This window comes from Bos taurus, chromosome 6 (assembly GCF_002263795.3).
Source record: "Bos taurus isolate L1 Dominette 01449 registration number 42190680 breed Hereford chromosome 6, ARS-UCD2.0, whole genome shotgun sequence".
Taxonomy (NCBI): Eukaryota; Metazoa; Chordata; class Mammalia; order Artiodactyla; family Bovidae; genus Bos; species Bos taurus.
Window position 1 is genome coordinate 22,891,131 of NC_037333.1, and position 17,494 is coordinate 22,908,624.

Below are 17,494 nucleotides of genomic sequence, written 5' to 3' on the forward strand. Positions count from 1 at the left end.
TCTTGTACTATCAATGACATAACGGACTGCAAAAGCTACCATTTCTTTTAAATTGTGTTTTGTGAAGCAATGGCTGGGATTAAACTGACTTGTGACCTAGATGACTAAAGCTGAGAAAGTAGGCCAATGAACAAAAGCCATGGGGTGGAGAGAGGATTATGGAACAAAAATATCTACTAAAGACTTATGAAATGATTTCCAGGTAAATTAGATAGACTGCCAATACGAAGTCACAGAAATTAAGTGGGTTGAAAAAAATGATGTTACTCTATTTCTTCGTTTTTCAATAATCTGCATACCTCAAATAATAAAGTGGTTCAAGCCTTTCTGGATTTTCTAAAAGTCCTGTTTAGAAGTGAAGAGAAAGGATGAAAGTTATAGCCATGTAACGCAAAGCAGAATGAAAGTGTTAGTGGCTCAGTATTGTCCGACTCTTTGCGACCCCATGGATTGTAACCCGCCAGGCTCCTCTGTCTGTGAGATATCCCAGGCAAGAATACTGGAGTGGATTGCCCTTTCTTCCTCCAGGGTATCTTCCTGTCCCAGGGATCAAACCTGCATCTCCTGCATTGGTAGGCAGTTTTTTTTTTTTTTTTTTTTTTTACCATTTAGCCACTTGTGAAGCCCATATCTAACTAGAAGGATGGTTAAAAATATAAAAATCTAGTCTTCCCACCTTTAATAGCTGACAAGAGGCAAGGAAAAAGGTTTTAAAATAATGATGTTGAATGAATAAACCTCTAAGGTTGACTACAGAATACTAAGTTATTTTTTAAAATCTGGTAGAGAAATACAGTAGTAGTAAAGAATCTTAACAAGAGAAATGATTTCAGTGAAATAATCATAGGAAGGCTGTGAAATGTTCAAAATAGGAAACAAAATATATCATTTGCAGCATTTTACTTTCAAGCATCTAAAAAGAAAAGCAATGGTTGAACTAAAAACATCTTGTTTTTCTTATAACAAATTTCTATGTTTCCTTAAGTTTCCCTAGTAAAAGAAAATAAGATTCACTTCGTTTATTCCATTGTTCATAATGTGTGCTATGAAAGCCAGCCACAGTAGACATTTAAAGGAAAATTTGATACATAGTTTACATATCTTAAACAAAATTTCCTCCTACAGCTTGTAAAGAGAATGACAGAGAACAGAACAAATATTTTCTGGTTATAAAAAGCCTTTTGCTTTTCACTTTATAAGTATTCAATTTTAAGCACTTAATGTAAAAGAATAAACAAGTAAATTGGGCTAAGATGAAAGAGATATTTTCCTTTGTCAAATTAATTTTTTTAAGTTTTAAGTGAGTCAGTTCTGAGTCAGTTCTAAGAATTTCAAACATGTCATGACCACATATGCAAAAATAAATGTTAAGAGTATAAAACAATGCAATTTAACACCTCCTTCAAATATTTTGTATTTATATTGATTAGGTATTCATGTAGCTGTAGAATACCTTTAAATAACTTGAAAATAATGATACCAGGAAGAAAATATATTTTGAGATCTGAGAAACCTCGGTTGAAATGCCTGCTTCAGGACTCATTAGTTGTGGACCTTAATAATACTTACCCAACAGAATTACTTAAGAGTTTAAATAAATACTTTGATGTGAGCCCTCAGATATAACACATGAAATACAATCACTGTGATTGAGAAAAGTGCATATCTACTCATGAGGAGAGTTCACTCCCCAAACTAGCCTTTGCACTGACTGAAGAAATTAAGTGCAAAGGCTAGTTTGGGGAAAGAAGTCTGAACAAATAATTTAGTTTCTCTTTTTAAATTGAGTAACACTTATCTTTAAAATTGACATGCTCCTTTTCCTATTTGGAACAAGACTGTTGTTCCATGTCCAGTTCTATCTGTTGCTTCCTGACCTGCATATTGGTTTCTCAAGAGGCAGGTCAGGTGGTCTGGTATTCCCATCACTTTCAGAATTTTCCACAGTTTATTGTGATCCACACAGTCAAAGGCTTTGGCATAGGTCAATAAAGCAGAAATTGTTTTTCTGGAACTCTCTTGCTTTTTCCATGATCCAGCAGATGTTGGCAATTTGATCTCTGGTTCCTCTGCTTTTTCTAAAACCAGCTTGAACATCTGGAAGTTCACGGTTCACGTATTGCTGAAGCCTGGCTTGGAGAATTTTGAGCATTACTTTACTAGCGTGTGAGATGAGTGCAATTGTGTGGTAGTTTGGAGCATTCTTTGGCATTGCCTTTCTTTGGGATTGGAATGAAAATGGAGCTTTTCCCGTCCTGTGGCCCCTGCTGAGTTTTCTAAATTTGCTGGCATACTGAGTGTAGCACTTTCACAGCATCATCTTTCAGGATTTGAAATAGCTCAAGTGGAATTCCATCACCTCCACTAGCTTTGTTCATAGTGATGCTTTCTAAGGCCCACTTGACTTCACATTCCAGGATGTCTGGCTCTAGGTGAGTGATCACACCATCGTGATTATCTTGGTCGTAAAGATCTTTTTCGTACAGTTCTGTGTATTCCTGCCACCTCGTCTTAATATCTTCTGCTTCTGTTAGGTCCATACCATTTCTGTCCTTTATCGAGCCTATCTTTGCATGAAATGTTCCTTTGGTATCTCTAATTTTCTTGAAGAGTTCTCTAGTCTTTCTCACTTTGTTGTTTTCCTCTATTTCTTTGCATTGATCACTGAGGAAGGCTTTCTTATCTCTTCTTGCTATTCTTTGGAACTCTGCATTCAGATGCTTATATCTTTCCTTTGCTCCTTTGCTTTTCACTTCTCTTATTTTCACAGCTACTTGTAAGACTTCCTCAGACAGCCATTTTGCTTTTTTGCATTTCTTTTCCATGGGGATGGTCTTGATCCCTGTCTCCTGTACAATGTCATGAACCTCCATTCATAGTTCATCAGGCACTCTATCTATGAGATCTAAGCCCTTAAATCTATTTCTCACTTCCACTGTATAATCATAAGGGATTTGACTTAGGTCATACCTGAATGGTCTAGTGGTTTTCCCCACTGTCTTCAATTTAAGTCTGAATTTGGCAATAAGGAGTTCATGATCTGAGTCACAGTCAGCTCCTGGTTTTGTTTTTGTTGACTGCATAGAGCTTCTCCATCTTTGGCTGCAAAGAATATAATCAATCTGATTTTGGTGTTGACCATCTGGTGATGTCCATGTGTAAAGTCTTCTCTTGTGTTGTTGGAAGAGGGTGTTTGCTATGACCAGTGCATTTTCTTGGCAAAACTTTATTAGTCTTTGCCCTGCTTCATTCCATATTCCAAGGCCAAATTTGCCTGTTACGCCGGTGTTTCTTGACTTCCTACTTTTGCATTCCAGTCCCCTATAATGAAAAGGACATCTTTTTTGGGTGTTAGTTCTAAAAGGTCTTGTAGGTCTTCATAGAACCATTCAATTTCAGCTTCTTCAGCATCACTGGTTGGGGCATAGACTTGGATTACTGTGATACTGAATGGTTTGCCTTGGAAACGAACAGAGATCATTCTGTCGTTTTGAGATTGCATCCAAGAACTGCATTTCGGACTCTTTTGTTGACCATGCTTATTTTGTCACCCTGCTTATTTAACTTCTATGCAGAGTACATCATGAGAAACGCTGAGCTGGAAGAAGCACAAGCTGGAATCAAGATTGCTGGGAGAAATATCAATCACCTCAGATATGCAGATGACACCACCCTTATGGCAGAAAGTGAGGAGGAACTAAAAAGCCTCTTGATGAAAGTGAAAGTGGAGAGTGGAAAAGTTGGCTTAAAGCTCAACATTCAGAAAACTAAGAACATGGCATCTGGTCCCATTACTTCATGGGAAATAGATGGGGAAACAGTGGAAACAGTGTCAGACTTTATTTTGGGGGGCTCTAAAATCACTGCAGATGGTGACTGCAGCCATGAAATTAAAAGATGCTTACTCCTTGGAAGAAAAGTTATGACCAACCTAGATAGCATGTTCAAAAGCAGAGACATACTTTGCCAACAAAGGTCCATCTAGTCAAGGCTATGGTTTTTCCAGTGGTCATGTATGGATGTAAGAGCTGGACTGTGAAGAAAGCTGAGTGCCAAAGAATTGATGCTTTTGAACTGTGGTGTTGGAGAAGACTCTTGAGAGTCCCTTGGACTGCAAGGAGATCCAACAAGTCCATTCTGAAGGAGATCAGTCCTGGGTGTTCTTTGCAAGGAATGATGCTAAAGCTGAAACTCCAATACTTTGGCCATCTCATGCGAAGAGTTGACTCATTGGAAAAGACCCTGATGCTGGGAGGGATTGGGGGCAGGAGGAGAAGGGAATGACAGAGGATGAGATGGCTGGATGGCATCACTGACTCAATGGACGTGAGTCTGAGTGAACTCCGGGAGTTGGTGATGGACAGGGAGGCTTGGCGTGCTGTGATTCATGGGGTCACAAAGTCAGACACCACTGAGCGACTGAACTGAACTGAACTGAACAAACATGAAAAGATGGTCAACATCACTATTAGAGAAATGTAAATCAAAAGTACAATGAGGTATCACCTCACACCAGTCAGAATGGCCATCATCAAAAATTCTACAACAATACATGCTGGAGAGGGTGTGGAGAAAGTGAAATCCTCCTGCACTGTTGGTGGGGAATGTATTTATACAGCCACTGTGGAAGACAATACGGAGATTACTTTAAAAACTAGGATAAAACTATACATGACCCAGCACCTCACTACTGGGCATATACCCTGAGGAAACCATAATTGAAAAAGACACATATACTCTGATGTTCATTGCAGCACTATTTACAATAGCCAGGACATGAAGCAACCTAGATTTCATTGACAGATGAACGGATAAAAAAGTTGTGGTACATATATACACAATGGAATATTATTCAGACATAAAAAGAAACACGTTTGATTCAGTTCTAATGAGGTGGATGAACCTAGAGCCTATTATACAGAGTGAAGTAAGTCAGAACGAGAAAGACAAATATCTCATATTAACACATATATAGGGAAGGCAATGGCAACCCACTCCAGTACTCTTGCCTGGAAAATCCCATGGACGGAGGGGCCTGGTAGGCTGCAGTCCATGGGGTTGCTAGGAGTCGGACACGACTGAGCGACTTCCCTTTCACTTTTCACTTTCATGAATTGGAGAAGGAAATGGCAACCCACTCCAGTGTTCTTGCCTGGAGAATCCCAGGGACAGGGGAGCCTGGTGGGCTGCCGTCTATGGAGTCGCACAGAGTCGGACACGACTGAAGCGACTTAGCAGCAGCAGCAGGGAATTTAGAAAGATGGTCCTGATAAACCTATCTGCAGGGCATCAGTGAAGACGCAGACATAGACAACAGACTTGTGGACACAGAGAGGGAAGGAGAGGGTGGGAGAAATTGAGACACTGCAGCATATATATTACCATATGTAAAACTAGACAGCTAGTAGAAATTTACTATATGACGCAGGGAGCTCAAATCTGGTGCTCTGTGACAACTTAGAGGAGTAAGGGGTTCAAGGGGGAGGGGACATACATATGCCTATGGCTGATTAATGTTGATATATGGCAGAAACCAGCACAATATTGTAAATCAATTATCCTCCAACTAAAAATAAATTACTTTATTAAAAAGATTAAGTTGGAAGGTGAGAGGGGACAGTGACATCAAGGCCATATTTTTCATGCTAATGATTTTTTTTAATCCATTTAACAACTGGAATCTATTGAATTATTTGAGCAAGAGAATTATATGCTGACATCATTCTTTTTAAAATAACCTCACAGACCAGGGACTTGAGATAAGTAGGGTGTGTGCAAAACCTACAGTTGGGAACCAGTTAGGAGATTAGTCTAGCAGTGTAGGCAAAAGGTTCACTAAAGTGTCAGAACTAGAGAGATGTGTAGAGAAGTGAGCAATATTTAGTAAGTAAAACTGCTATGGTTTAATAATGGATTGAATTTGTAGGCTGAGTGTTTCTGGCTTTTAAACTAGATTGACCATGATGTAATTTCATGAGTTAGAGAACAGTGAGAGATAGGCTTAAAGGAAATCCACAGTTGGTGTATAACTCATAAGCCAATGCGATTAACTGCAGAGGAAATATCCATCAAAAATATAGGTGTCTAAGAATCAAAACTGGATAGGTTTAAGATTTTATTTTATAGATCTACAATGAAGAGATTGCAAAGGATATTGAGAATGAAAGGCAAAGGATGTAGGAAGAAAACCAGGAACACATGTCTTCCTGGAAGTTAAGGGAAAAAATTAAATCAAGACAGTAAGTTTGTTCCATGGTGTTAATTGCTGCTGAAAATTCAAGTTACATTAAATTTAAAAATGTTCATCAGATTTATTGAAAGGGACTTGTGCATAACTGATGTATATTTGTTTGTGTGTTGATACTTAATAAGGTTGATGAAACTAAATGGCTGATCTCTGAAAAATAATAAGTTCTTAGAAGTTTAATTTTCCTTATTAAAGATTTATGTTACTTAATTTCCTATGTCTTGATATGGTTTAATATAGAAGCATATTTCATGAATGCTAAACACAATTTAAATTTCCCAAATTATATTCTACTTTATTTCTTTATCTTATTATCAATACTACTTAATAAAGAGAACCATAAGAATGTATAACGACTTTTAGTAAATGTAAACAAACACATTTTTTCCACAAGGTTTTTTAGTCTTCTAATTTCTGAAGAGGTATGGAATATTTGGGGTTTGTTCCTACTTTGTTGTTTATATGAATAAAGCTATGAAGGAACCTTGTTAACGGTGTTTGACTTGTGCTTTGTTTTTTAGGGTTGTTTACAAATGCTCGTTATGATTGAAGATCTGAATGCTCTAAAGAACTAGACAGTAAAAGCAGAAGGCTGTACTTGGATGGGGTTGTTACAGACACCATTCACACCAGCACACAGACATCCTCTGCAGAGGGCAGTCAGAGCCAGCCCCAGCTTGACAAGAAGAAAGGGGATGTAAGCTGCAAGAGAGACACTTTAGTTTGGGAGACATAAAACACTGAGGAAGCATTTATTTTCATCAAGTGAGCAGAGACTATAAATTAAGAAGTCATTAACAAAATATATTCTAAATAGTAGCTAAACATAAACTAAAACATATGGGACCAATAACTATGAAAATGGACTAAGATGACATATAAGGTCAAGAATTGTAGAAAAACAACAGTATAGTTATGTCACTGGCTATTTCTGTGCTCAGAAATGCTTTTTTTCTTATAACAGCTGCTGTATCTACCATTAAAGCCAACTGATTTACTTGTTTTTCTCTAAAGAAATGGATGAGTGCACTAGCTGTGTGTTCTTGTTTGAGTCAATGATTTGTAACTGAGGTGAGTATAATCATCAAGTCTGAACTATCCTAATCAGGCATCATTAACCGTTGCTTGACCATTTCCGCAAGTAGAGACATAGCACACAGGAAATGTCGCATCTAAACTTCAAAGGATTTGTTTTACTCTTATTGGTTCATTCCAATTAGGGGAACAAACAATATGAAAAATGAATCCAGAAATACATCTTCAAATTGCATTTTGGCTATTCTTTGTCTGATTAAAAATCTCTAATGGTTTTCTTCCTGATAGCTCAGTGGGTAAAGAATCTTTCAAAAGCCTGCAAAGCAGGAGACACAGGAGGCACAGGTTCTATCCCTGGGTTGGGAAGAACCCCTGAAGAAGGAGATGGCAACCCACTCCAGGATTTTTGCCTGGAGAATCCCATGGACAGTGGAGCCTGGTGGGCTACAGTCCAAATCTCTGCTCAGAAATACAAGACAAGTAATAAAACCGATCAAAGGTACATGAAACTTGAATCACTTCCTTCTCTGGGGGTAGAATTAAGAATCAGTACAAATAAAATGGAAATAAAGGCTATATGGAAAGCCCATATATTTGCAAGTCAATCCTCTTTAACAGAGAATGGTCATAGCTCTCAATCTAAATAAGCATTTTTTTTCTTGACTTAGAATTATGAGTATTTGAGCTGGAAATGACCTTGGAGATCATATACTTAAATTTCGTCACTGTTCACAGGAGGGAATTCCTTTAGCACTAGGGAAAATGAGCTCTCATGAAGTGATTACTTAATAAAAGAATCCAACTCCTGCTCCTGCCCTATCGAGAACTGTTTCTCTTATACCACACTGCCACAGTCCAGTAGGAAAAAGGAAAGATAATAAGCAGTCTTTTGAGAGAGGTAAGACCTTAGGCATTTTTGAGTAATGAACCTCTCCTTAACGTTCATAAGAAAGGCAAGATTGGAATCAAAAAATTTACAGCCATTAAAAGTCAGTAATGAAGTATATTTGGGAAGCTTGATGTACTGCAGCTCACGGGGTTGCAAAGTGTCGGACACGGCTTAGTGACTGAACAACAATGAAGTATATGTACATGGAGTTCATGACTGAGGTAGGATGTGAAGGAAGGTTTGTAGTACAAATGTGCCTAGCATTGTGAACCTCTGAGAGTTCCTTACTTTCATAAACACCAGATTCATTTATTCAGTTTTATAAATAAATAGCAGTATAATTTTTAAAAGGGAAGATTTCATTTCTCTCTTATTTGTATACTTATACTATAGGTTTTCACTTATTTTTTTAAATAGCACTAGGAAAAAAGGTATCACTCTTTTCTCATTTTTTTAAACCCTAAGTATCAGTTGTGTCACATGCATCAGGAACTATAACTATGTGAAGAAAGTGAGTATGCAAAGATGAAAAACACAAAGCCATCCCTTAATGATGAGGCAGTGGAGGGTAGATGGCTTGCTGCTGCTGCTGCTGCTAAGTCACTTCGGGTCGTGTCCGACTCTGTGCGACCCCATAGACGGCAGCCCATCAGGCTCCCCCGTCCCTGGGATTCTCCAGGCAAGAACACTGGAGTGGGTTGCCATTTCCTTCTCCAATGCATGAAAGTGAAAAGTGAAAAGGAAGTCGCTCAGTCGTGTCCGACTCCTAGCGACCCCATGGACTGCAGCCTACCAGGCTCCTCTGTCCATGGGATTTTCCAGGCGAGAGTACTGGAGTGGGGTGCCAGAGCCTTCTCCGGGTAGATGGCTTACTGTGTGTTTAAAGAAGGCACCATCCTGGGTGGCTGGAACACAGGAATAATGGAGGAAATTAAGGAGACAAGGAGGCATGCTGTGGAGGAGTCAGTGTTGGAAAATATGTAGGACCCTGAAGCCCTGTGTGTTTATCAACCTTGTGAGAGAGGCAAGGACTTTCAAAAAAAAAAAAAAGTTAAGAGGCCTGGAAGTTACCAGTTTCTTTCAGTAGGAAGAATCTTCTGAAGACCTCTTTAAGGGAGATAGCCACTAATGCTTAAGCTTTAACTTAATGAAGAAACCAATCTGTAAAGGAACTAAAAAAAAAAAAAAAAAAAACTGGGAAATTCCTCATGATGTGAGAGTTCTCTTAGTCCATATCCTCCACTTCAACCCTATCTGGTTTCACAGTGTATTAAATATTTGTAGGCAGTAAACCAAAGATTGGATAATACATACAATTTAATAAAAAGTGGCAATGAAGCACACCTAACACGAAGATGAAAATAAGATTTCAATAGGTAAAAGTATAACATGCAAGATGATAAACATATTCATCGAAATATACCTTTTAATCAATAAGAACTACAACTAATAAAAATTATTTGGTACTATTCCAAAACCTCTCTTGATAAACAAGAGCCTAACGCTTTGATCAATAATTGCTATTATAGTTCAGCATTCTGACCTAGTTTGGTTTTTATATTATATCTAGTTGTTCCTATATAAATTAAATTTATTGTTGCCCCTAGATAATTTTGTAAATAAGATGGAAGTCTCAAAGGTTTTAATTATCTCAGTTAAACAGGAGTTACTAGTTTTTCTAACACTAAAACTTGAATTCTAATTATCTTCCCAAATAGGGCTTTGGATTTTTTCATCTGAATTCACTGTTCTAGGTGATCGTCTGGAAATTTCCCTTTATGAGGCTATGTGCTGGGGTTTAGTATTTACGCAAAACAATACAAAATGATTTAGGAAGCAATTAGGTAAGCTGGTTTAGCTAAAGTCTTCCGAAACCTAATAGACATCTTCACAATAAACTAAGAAAATAAAATTTCTCATTATCATTTCTTTCCTCAAATTCACAGAACCATCGTTTTGCTATGTGCCCTACAGTTTTTAAATGATAATAGAAAGTCTCTTACCACAAATTTGAGGATTACTGAAAACTAAAATCCATAGATTTCTCATTACTGTTCCTTTCCTCAAATTTCCAGACTGTTAAGCTTTGAAATGATTATAGGAAGTATCTAATTACTAATTTTAAGGATTACTTAAATCACATCTGCCATTAACATTTACAAGAAAACTCAGGATAGCTCTTTCAGTATTCCATTTCAGCTAAGGAAAGATATAAACATTTGAATGCAGAGTTCCAAAGAATAGCAAGAAGAGATAAGGAAGCCTTCCTCAGCGATGAGTGCAAAGAAATAGAGGAAAACAACAGAATGGGAAAGACTAGGGATCTCTTCAAGAAAATCAGAGATACTAAAGGAACATTTCATGCAAAGATGACTCGATAAAGGACAAAAATGGTATGGACCTAACAGAAGCAGAAGATATTAAGAAGAGGTGGCAGGAATACACAGAGGAACTGTACAAAAAAGATCTTCACGACCCAGATAATCACAATGGTGTGATCATTGACCTAGAGCCAGACATCCTGGAATGTGAAGTCAAGTGGGCCTTAGGAAGCATCACTACGAACAAAGCTAGTGGAGGTGATGGAATTCCACTTGAGCTATTTCAAATCCTGAAAGATGATGCTGTGAAAGTGCTGCACTCAATATGCCAGCAAATTTAGAAAACTCAGCAGTGGCCACAGGACTGGAAAAGCTCCGTTTTCATTCCAATCCCAAAGAAAGGCAATGCCAAAGAATGTTCCAACTACCGCACAATTGCACTCATCTCACACTCTAGTAAAGTAATGTTCAAAATTCTCCAAGCCAGGCTTCAGCAATATGTGAACTGTGAACTTCCAGATGTTCAAGCTGGTTTTAGAAAAGGCAGAGGAACCAGAGATCAAATTGCCAACATCCGCTGGATCATTGAAAAAGCAAGAGTTCCAGAAAAACATCTATTTCTGCTTTATTGACTATGTCAAAGCCTTTGGCTGTGTCGATCACAATAAACTGTGGAAAATTCTGAAAGAGATGGGAATACCAGACCACCTGACCTGCCTCTTGAGAAACCTATATGTAGGTCAGGAAGCAACAGTTAGAACTGGACATGGAACAACAGACTGGTTCCAAATAGGATAAGGAGTACGTCAAGGCTGCATATTGTCACCCTGCTTATTTAACTTATATGCAGAGTACATCATGAGAACCACTGGGCTGGAAGAAGCACAAGCTGGAATCAAGATTGCCAGAGAAATATCAATCACCTCAGATATGCAGATGACACCACCCTTATGGCAGAAGGTGAGGAGGAACTAAAAAGCCTCTTGATGAAAGTGAAAGTGGAGAGTGAAAAAGTTGGCTTAAAGCTCAACATTCAGAAAACGAAGATCATGGCATCCGGTCCCATCACTTTAGGGGAAATAGATGGGGAAACAGTGGAAACAGTGTCAGACTTTATTTTCTGGGGCTCTAAAATCACTGCAGATGGTGATTTCAGCCATGAAATTAAAAGACACTTACTCCTTGGAAGGAAAGTTATGACCAACCTAGATAGCATATTCAAAAGCAGAGACATTACTTTGTCAACAAAGGTTCGTCTAGTCAAGGCTATGGTTTTTCCTGTGGTCATGTATGGATGTGAGCGTTGGACTGTGAAGAAGGCTGAGCACTGAAGAATTGATGCTTTTGAACTGTGGTGTTGGAGAAGATTCTTGAGAGTCCCTTGGACTGCAAGGAGATCCAGCCAGTCCATTCTAAAGATCAGGCCTGGGATTTCTTTGGAAGGAATGATGCTAAAGCTGAAACTCCAGTACTTTGGCCACCTCATGTGAAGAGTTGACTCATTGGAAAAGACTCTGATGCTGGGAGGGATTGGGGGCAAGAGGAGAAGGGGACGACAGAGGATGAGATGGCTGGATGGCATCACTGACTCGATGGACGTGAGTCTGAGTGAACTCTGGGAGTTGGTGATGGACAGGAGGCCTGGTGTGCTGCGATTCATGGGGTTGCAAAGAGTCGGACACGACTAAGCGACTGATCTGATCTGATCAGCTAAGTGGGTAGAATATTAAAAAACACGAACAACCCTTAAATCTACTGGTATATGTCCTCACAGATATACAATAAGTATGGTGAATAAAATTCCAATGTATGTTGTTCTTTGAGTAGAGATGGTCAGTGGACTATCCGCGACATACACAAATTTCCCAGTTTAAGTAGTTGAGAAGCACATGAAAGAAATAGTAGTGTTGTATGCTGGAGAGGAAAAGCACAACTTTTTGCAACTTTCAGAATATAACCTACATAAGAGCAAAGCAAAATGTCAAAAGGAGCCAACAAAAGCCCATAAGGAGAAGCACAGTGTGGGTTGGGACACGTCCTCTGAGGCCAAGTAACCCTAAAACACACCAAGGTTCCTTTGTGACCCTGCAGTTCCTTCCTTTTAATCAAGAGTGGAGTCTGATTTTTACCATCTCAGCAAATTCATGGTAGGGACACCTCACATGGTCTGGATGCCAATGGATGAGATGAAACCCATCGGTCCAAGATGTAAAGGAAACTGAGTGACACGCAGCTTTCCCTTCCATCAGGATTGTGATGGTGTCGCTTGGTCTGGTCTGAAATCTGAGTCTCAGAATTTGTTTACTTTAAATCCACAACATGTATAGGTCTTCTTATGACAGCAGCGCAAACTCTAAAATATTTAAGTTGTACATATTAATCCAAATCTCTTAATGTTTCTTGCCAAGCTGCAGTCTACTGTCACCAATTTAGAATAATTCTACCTCTCAGGACTCAGACCTCAGGTTTAAAGTGTCTCCCAGGAGTGAAAACCTGAATCAAGCTGTGACTGCCTGCAATCCCCCTTTCACTAGGCACCAGGGCTCAGTGGACAGAACCCTTCCTCACCTCTCATTTCTGACACTGAGGGTAACAATGAAACAGATAATTTTTTTAGTTATCGAAAAACTACTCAAAAAAGTTTGTGTTCATTCAAAGCTACAGACGAAATCATGACTTGGATATTTGAAACATTCTGAAAAACTGTTTGGGTCATAAATTACATTTCATTTTCACTATACATAAAATATTTTTTTTTTGCTCCCCAAAGGCAAAATCAACAGAAAAATGTGTTTGGGGGACTACTTTACTTCTATGCTGACTGAATACCTTATAATGCAATATAACGCTTCATTAGTCCTTTTGTAATGAATAAAGTTTTTAAAGTAGAATAAGGTAGACATCACAGGAAAATGAACAAAATCTGTATTTCAAGCTGTTACTTTTATTTTTGCTTTGCAATTACAATATAGACATTTCATCAAATGTCCTCAGGCTCCTCAGTTTGACAAATGGTATTTTACTCTCTATTCTCTAGGATATTTTTATCTTTCCATTGTTCTAAAATATATCATTCATAAAGGAGAATTCTAATAGAAAAAAAACGTGTCACACAAAACAAATAACAAAGCCACCAATTCCAAACTAGTTTAAACAGTAAGGCTTCCTGACAACCTGTCAACATCATTATCGTTGATGGTTTTGTTACAAACCTAAGGCAGTGTTTTGTGGTAAATCTAAAGATGACATGCGCAGTTCAACTACCTCTTTCTTCACCTTTCCTCTGGTCTACCTCCTCCTTCCCCCAGAAAAACCAAGGTAATTAAGCAAGGTTGTAATTCTAATTATCAAATAGCTGTTAAATGAAATGACAGTTTTTTCAGTGAAGATTTGATGAAATAAGCATATAAAGAAGTTCCACATTAAACAAGCTTTCTACTAAAAGTGGATCATGTAACAACAACAACAAAAAAAAAATGCAGAAATTAAACGAATGGCTTACAATGAATCAAAACTAATACAATTATGTAAAGTTTAAAAATAAAATAAAATTAAAAAAAAAAAAAAAGAAAATGTGCTATGATCCCAATACAGTACTATGATCTCAAGCCCATTTTATGTAATCAAAGAAAAAAATAAACCATCAATGAAAAAAAAAAAAAATGCGCATTTTACCTTCTCAGTCCATCAGGGCAGGGCACTCACAGTATCTACCATTCACTGGAAAATGTCCAGACTGAGGGCCCTGGACAGGACTGTAAACTCCACAGCAAGTCCTCACTGCCAAATACCGCTACGTCACACCAGTGAAAAAACCCTGAAAACTCCTCTTTGTAGAGTTTCCAAGAAAAGTTTAGCTTTTCTGGAATTTCAAACAAATGTTATTAATTTAAAGAAATAACTTTCACTGTCAGAAGACAGTGATAAATGAAACTAAGGAAAAAAATACACCAAGCTTGGAAATGTCCTCATGAAAATAATAATTTCCAGGTTAACACCACACACTTCTGTTTTGGTGGTATTCTTGACTTGTCTGAATCCTTAACTTCAAAACTTTATTTTGTATTACCTACATTTGGCTAAAGAGAAAATTCATTGTTTAAGAGTTCTCTTTAATCCTTTTGTCTTTATTTGGTCTGTAACAGCTTTAAAATGAGCCCATCAGAGTAGCCTTAATACTTTGTAATGGATAACCTGTTGTGACATCATCTGAAATGACTTGACGTATACTAACTAATTTATCTACATTTTTGCATCACAGAGGTCAATTTCTTCCTTTCCTATTGATCACTAATTCATTTTATTCAACCAGCATTCAGACTTTACACTAAAGTATGCATTCATTTATTCTACGTTAGCTCTTAGGTTTATTACAGACTTCATGGAAAGATCAACTTACCTGGTACACATCATCTCGGGGACCTGCAGCTCCCAACAGGCATTTCATAGCCTTCGGGGTTGTATAGTATTTAATCTCTGCTGTGGCTTTAATGATTCCATCACAGTAGACATCAACATTGACAGAGCCAGCGGGAAAATCTGATAAAACACAAATAAGAGGAGCTGAGTATATAAATGCATGTACCATATTATTACATCTCTTAGTCAATATGAAGTGAGGTTTTAAGAATTCATAACAATTTTACTAACTTTTAACATGTAATTGTTTTCTTTTTATCTTCAGCAGTTAGAAATCACAAAACAAAATGTATACTTTTGCATGTAATTGTTTAAAAAAACTTAACAGATAAAGACATACATTAAAATTATAATAAAAGCAAAGCAATAAATCTTTTCTCCTTACCCTCTAACCTCCATTTTTTTTTGGTAATCTATAATCATTACTATGTAATATTTCAGAATTTAGAACAGTAGCGTTATTCATTAAAAGTTAGGGATTTGTTACTAATCTGAGAAAGAAAGTTCCCAATAATTTTTGGAAAGTTTAAAAAATTGTCTGGTAAAAGAAAGAGTAGAGTTGATTGAAATTATAAAAACTTTTATTCAACTGATTACAATGAAAAACCCTCAGGAAAGGAAGGTTTAGTACCCTGTTACTTGAGTGCCATTTATACCAACCATTCAGCCTTTTTGTGAACAAGCTGTTCAAAGTGACTGACGGATACACTGCATTGTAAATTCTGCTGTAACACATCAACAAATATACAGTCACCTAAGACTGCTGTGCCCTCCATGAAAGGATAACACCAAATAATCACTTCAATGGAAAGTTGTGTTTTATTGTAACAAAAGTAAACAAAATTCAGCTCTTTAAACTCATTCACAGAGCATACTTCAAAAACTCTCACTCTTTGTCACAGAGATATTTCCTAGATTCTCCTGAAAAATTGTCACCCAAATTTCTGTGGTTTGGAATAAGCCATTAAGTACAAGCCATCTGATGAAACCACTGATGAAACGTTATATTTTAAAGTTCTAAAGGTTTAAGCATTCAGTTCAGTTCAGTTCAGTTGCTCAGTCATGTCTGACTCTTTGCGACCCCATGAATCGCAGCACGCCAGGCCTCCCTGTCCATCACCAACGCCCGGAGTTCACTCAAACTCATGTCCATCAAGTCGGTGATGCCATCCATCCACCTCATCCTCTTCTCCTCCTGCCCCCCAATCCCTCTGAGCATCAGGGTCTTTTCCAATTAATCAACTCTTTGCATGAGGTGGTCAAAGTACTGGAGTTTCAGCTTCAGCATCAGTCCTTCCAACGAACACCCAGGACTGATCTCCTTTAGAATGGACTGGTTGGATCTCCTTGCAGTCCAAGGGACTCTCAGGAGTCTTCTCCAACACCACTGTTCAAAAGCATCAATTCTTTGGCACTCAGCTTTCTTCACAGTCCAACTCTCACATCCATACATGACCACTGGAAAAACCATAGCCTTGACTAGACGGACCTTTGTTGGCAAAGTAATGTCTCTGCTTTTGAATACACTATCTAGGTTGGTCTTAACTTTCCTTCCAAGGAGTAAGTGTCTTTTAATTTCATGGCTGTAATCACCATCTGAAGTGATTTTGGAGCCCAAAAAAGATAAAGTCTGACACTGTTTCCACTGTTTCCCTATCTATTTGCCGTGAAGTGATGGGACCAGCGGCCATGATCTTTGTTTTCTGAAATGTTGAGCTTTAAGCCAACTTTTTCACTCTCCTCTTTCACTTTCATCAAGAGCCTTTTTAGTTCCTCCCCACTTTCTGCCATAAGGGTGGTGTCATCTGCATATCTGAGGTGATTGATATTTCTCCCGGCAATCTTGATTCCAGCTTGTGTTTCTTCCAGCCCAGCGTTTCTCATGATGTACTCTGCATATAAGTTAAATAGGCAGGGTGACAATATACAGCCTTGACGTACTCCTTTTCCTATTTGGAACCAGTCTGTTGTTCCATGTCCAGTTCTAACTGTTGCTTCCTGACCTGCATACAAATTTCTCAAGAGGCAGGTCAGGTGGTCTGGTATTCCCATCTCTTTCAGTATTTTCCACAGTTTATTGTGATCCACACAGTCAAAGGCTTTGGCTGGCATAGTCAATAAAGCAGAAATAGATGTTTTTCTGGAATTCTCTTGCTTTTTCAATGATCCAGTGGATGTTTAAGCATAAGTTTTACTTTATCTCCTGAAGAGGCTACAGGACCTCCCACAATATTGCTTAGGGAAATTTGAAGCCAAAATAGCAATCTTAGATTTAACTAGATCAAGAAGCTGAAGTTCCTCTTCTCATATTGCTTGACCAGACATTTAAACTACATTATTAAAAAAAAATGTAGAAGAGTTCTCCCTTACAAAAATAAGTATTCATCCAATAGAGAATGTAACAGAAATCTCAAAAACTGGAAGCAGTAAAGTATTCCTTATCAGTTACAGTTGTGTGTGTATATAGTTAAGTGGTTCTGGAGTTACTGGAGTGAAATGAAATCAATTTCAGTAGATTTCACAAAGACGATTTTGAAAGCAAATATTGGTTTTGTTTATCAGTAAACAAATCAGGAGTTTTAC

General features: G+C 37.9%; 1 protein-coding gene across 6 annotated transcripts in view; it reads right to left on the reverse strand.

Moving 5' to 3' along the window:
- Positions 1 to 17,494, reverse strand: part of BANK1 (B cell scaffold protein with ankyrin repeats 1) — a 321,139-nt gene that overhangs the window by 195,956 nt on the left and 107,689 nt on the right. For all 6 annotated transcript variants that reach the window (XM_059887725.1, XM_024993521.2, XM_010805953.3 and 3 more), the window contains one exon: positions 14,892 to 15,031. In XM_059887725.1, coding sequence (XP_059743708.1) covers positions 14,892 to 15,031 — 140 coding nt within the window. The remainder of the gene's footprint in view (positions 1 to 14,891; positions 15,032 to 17,494) is intronic.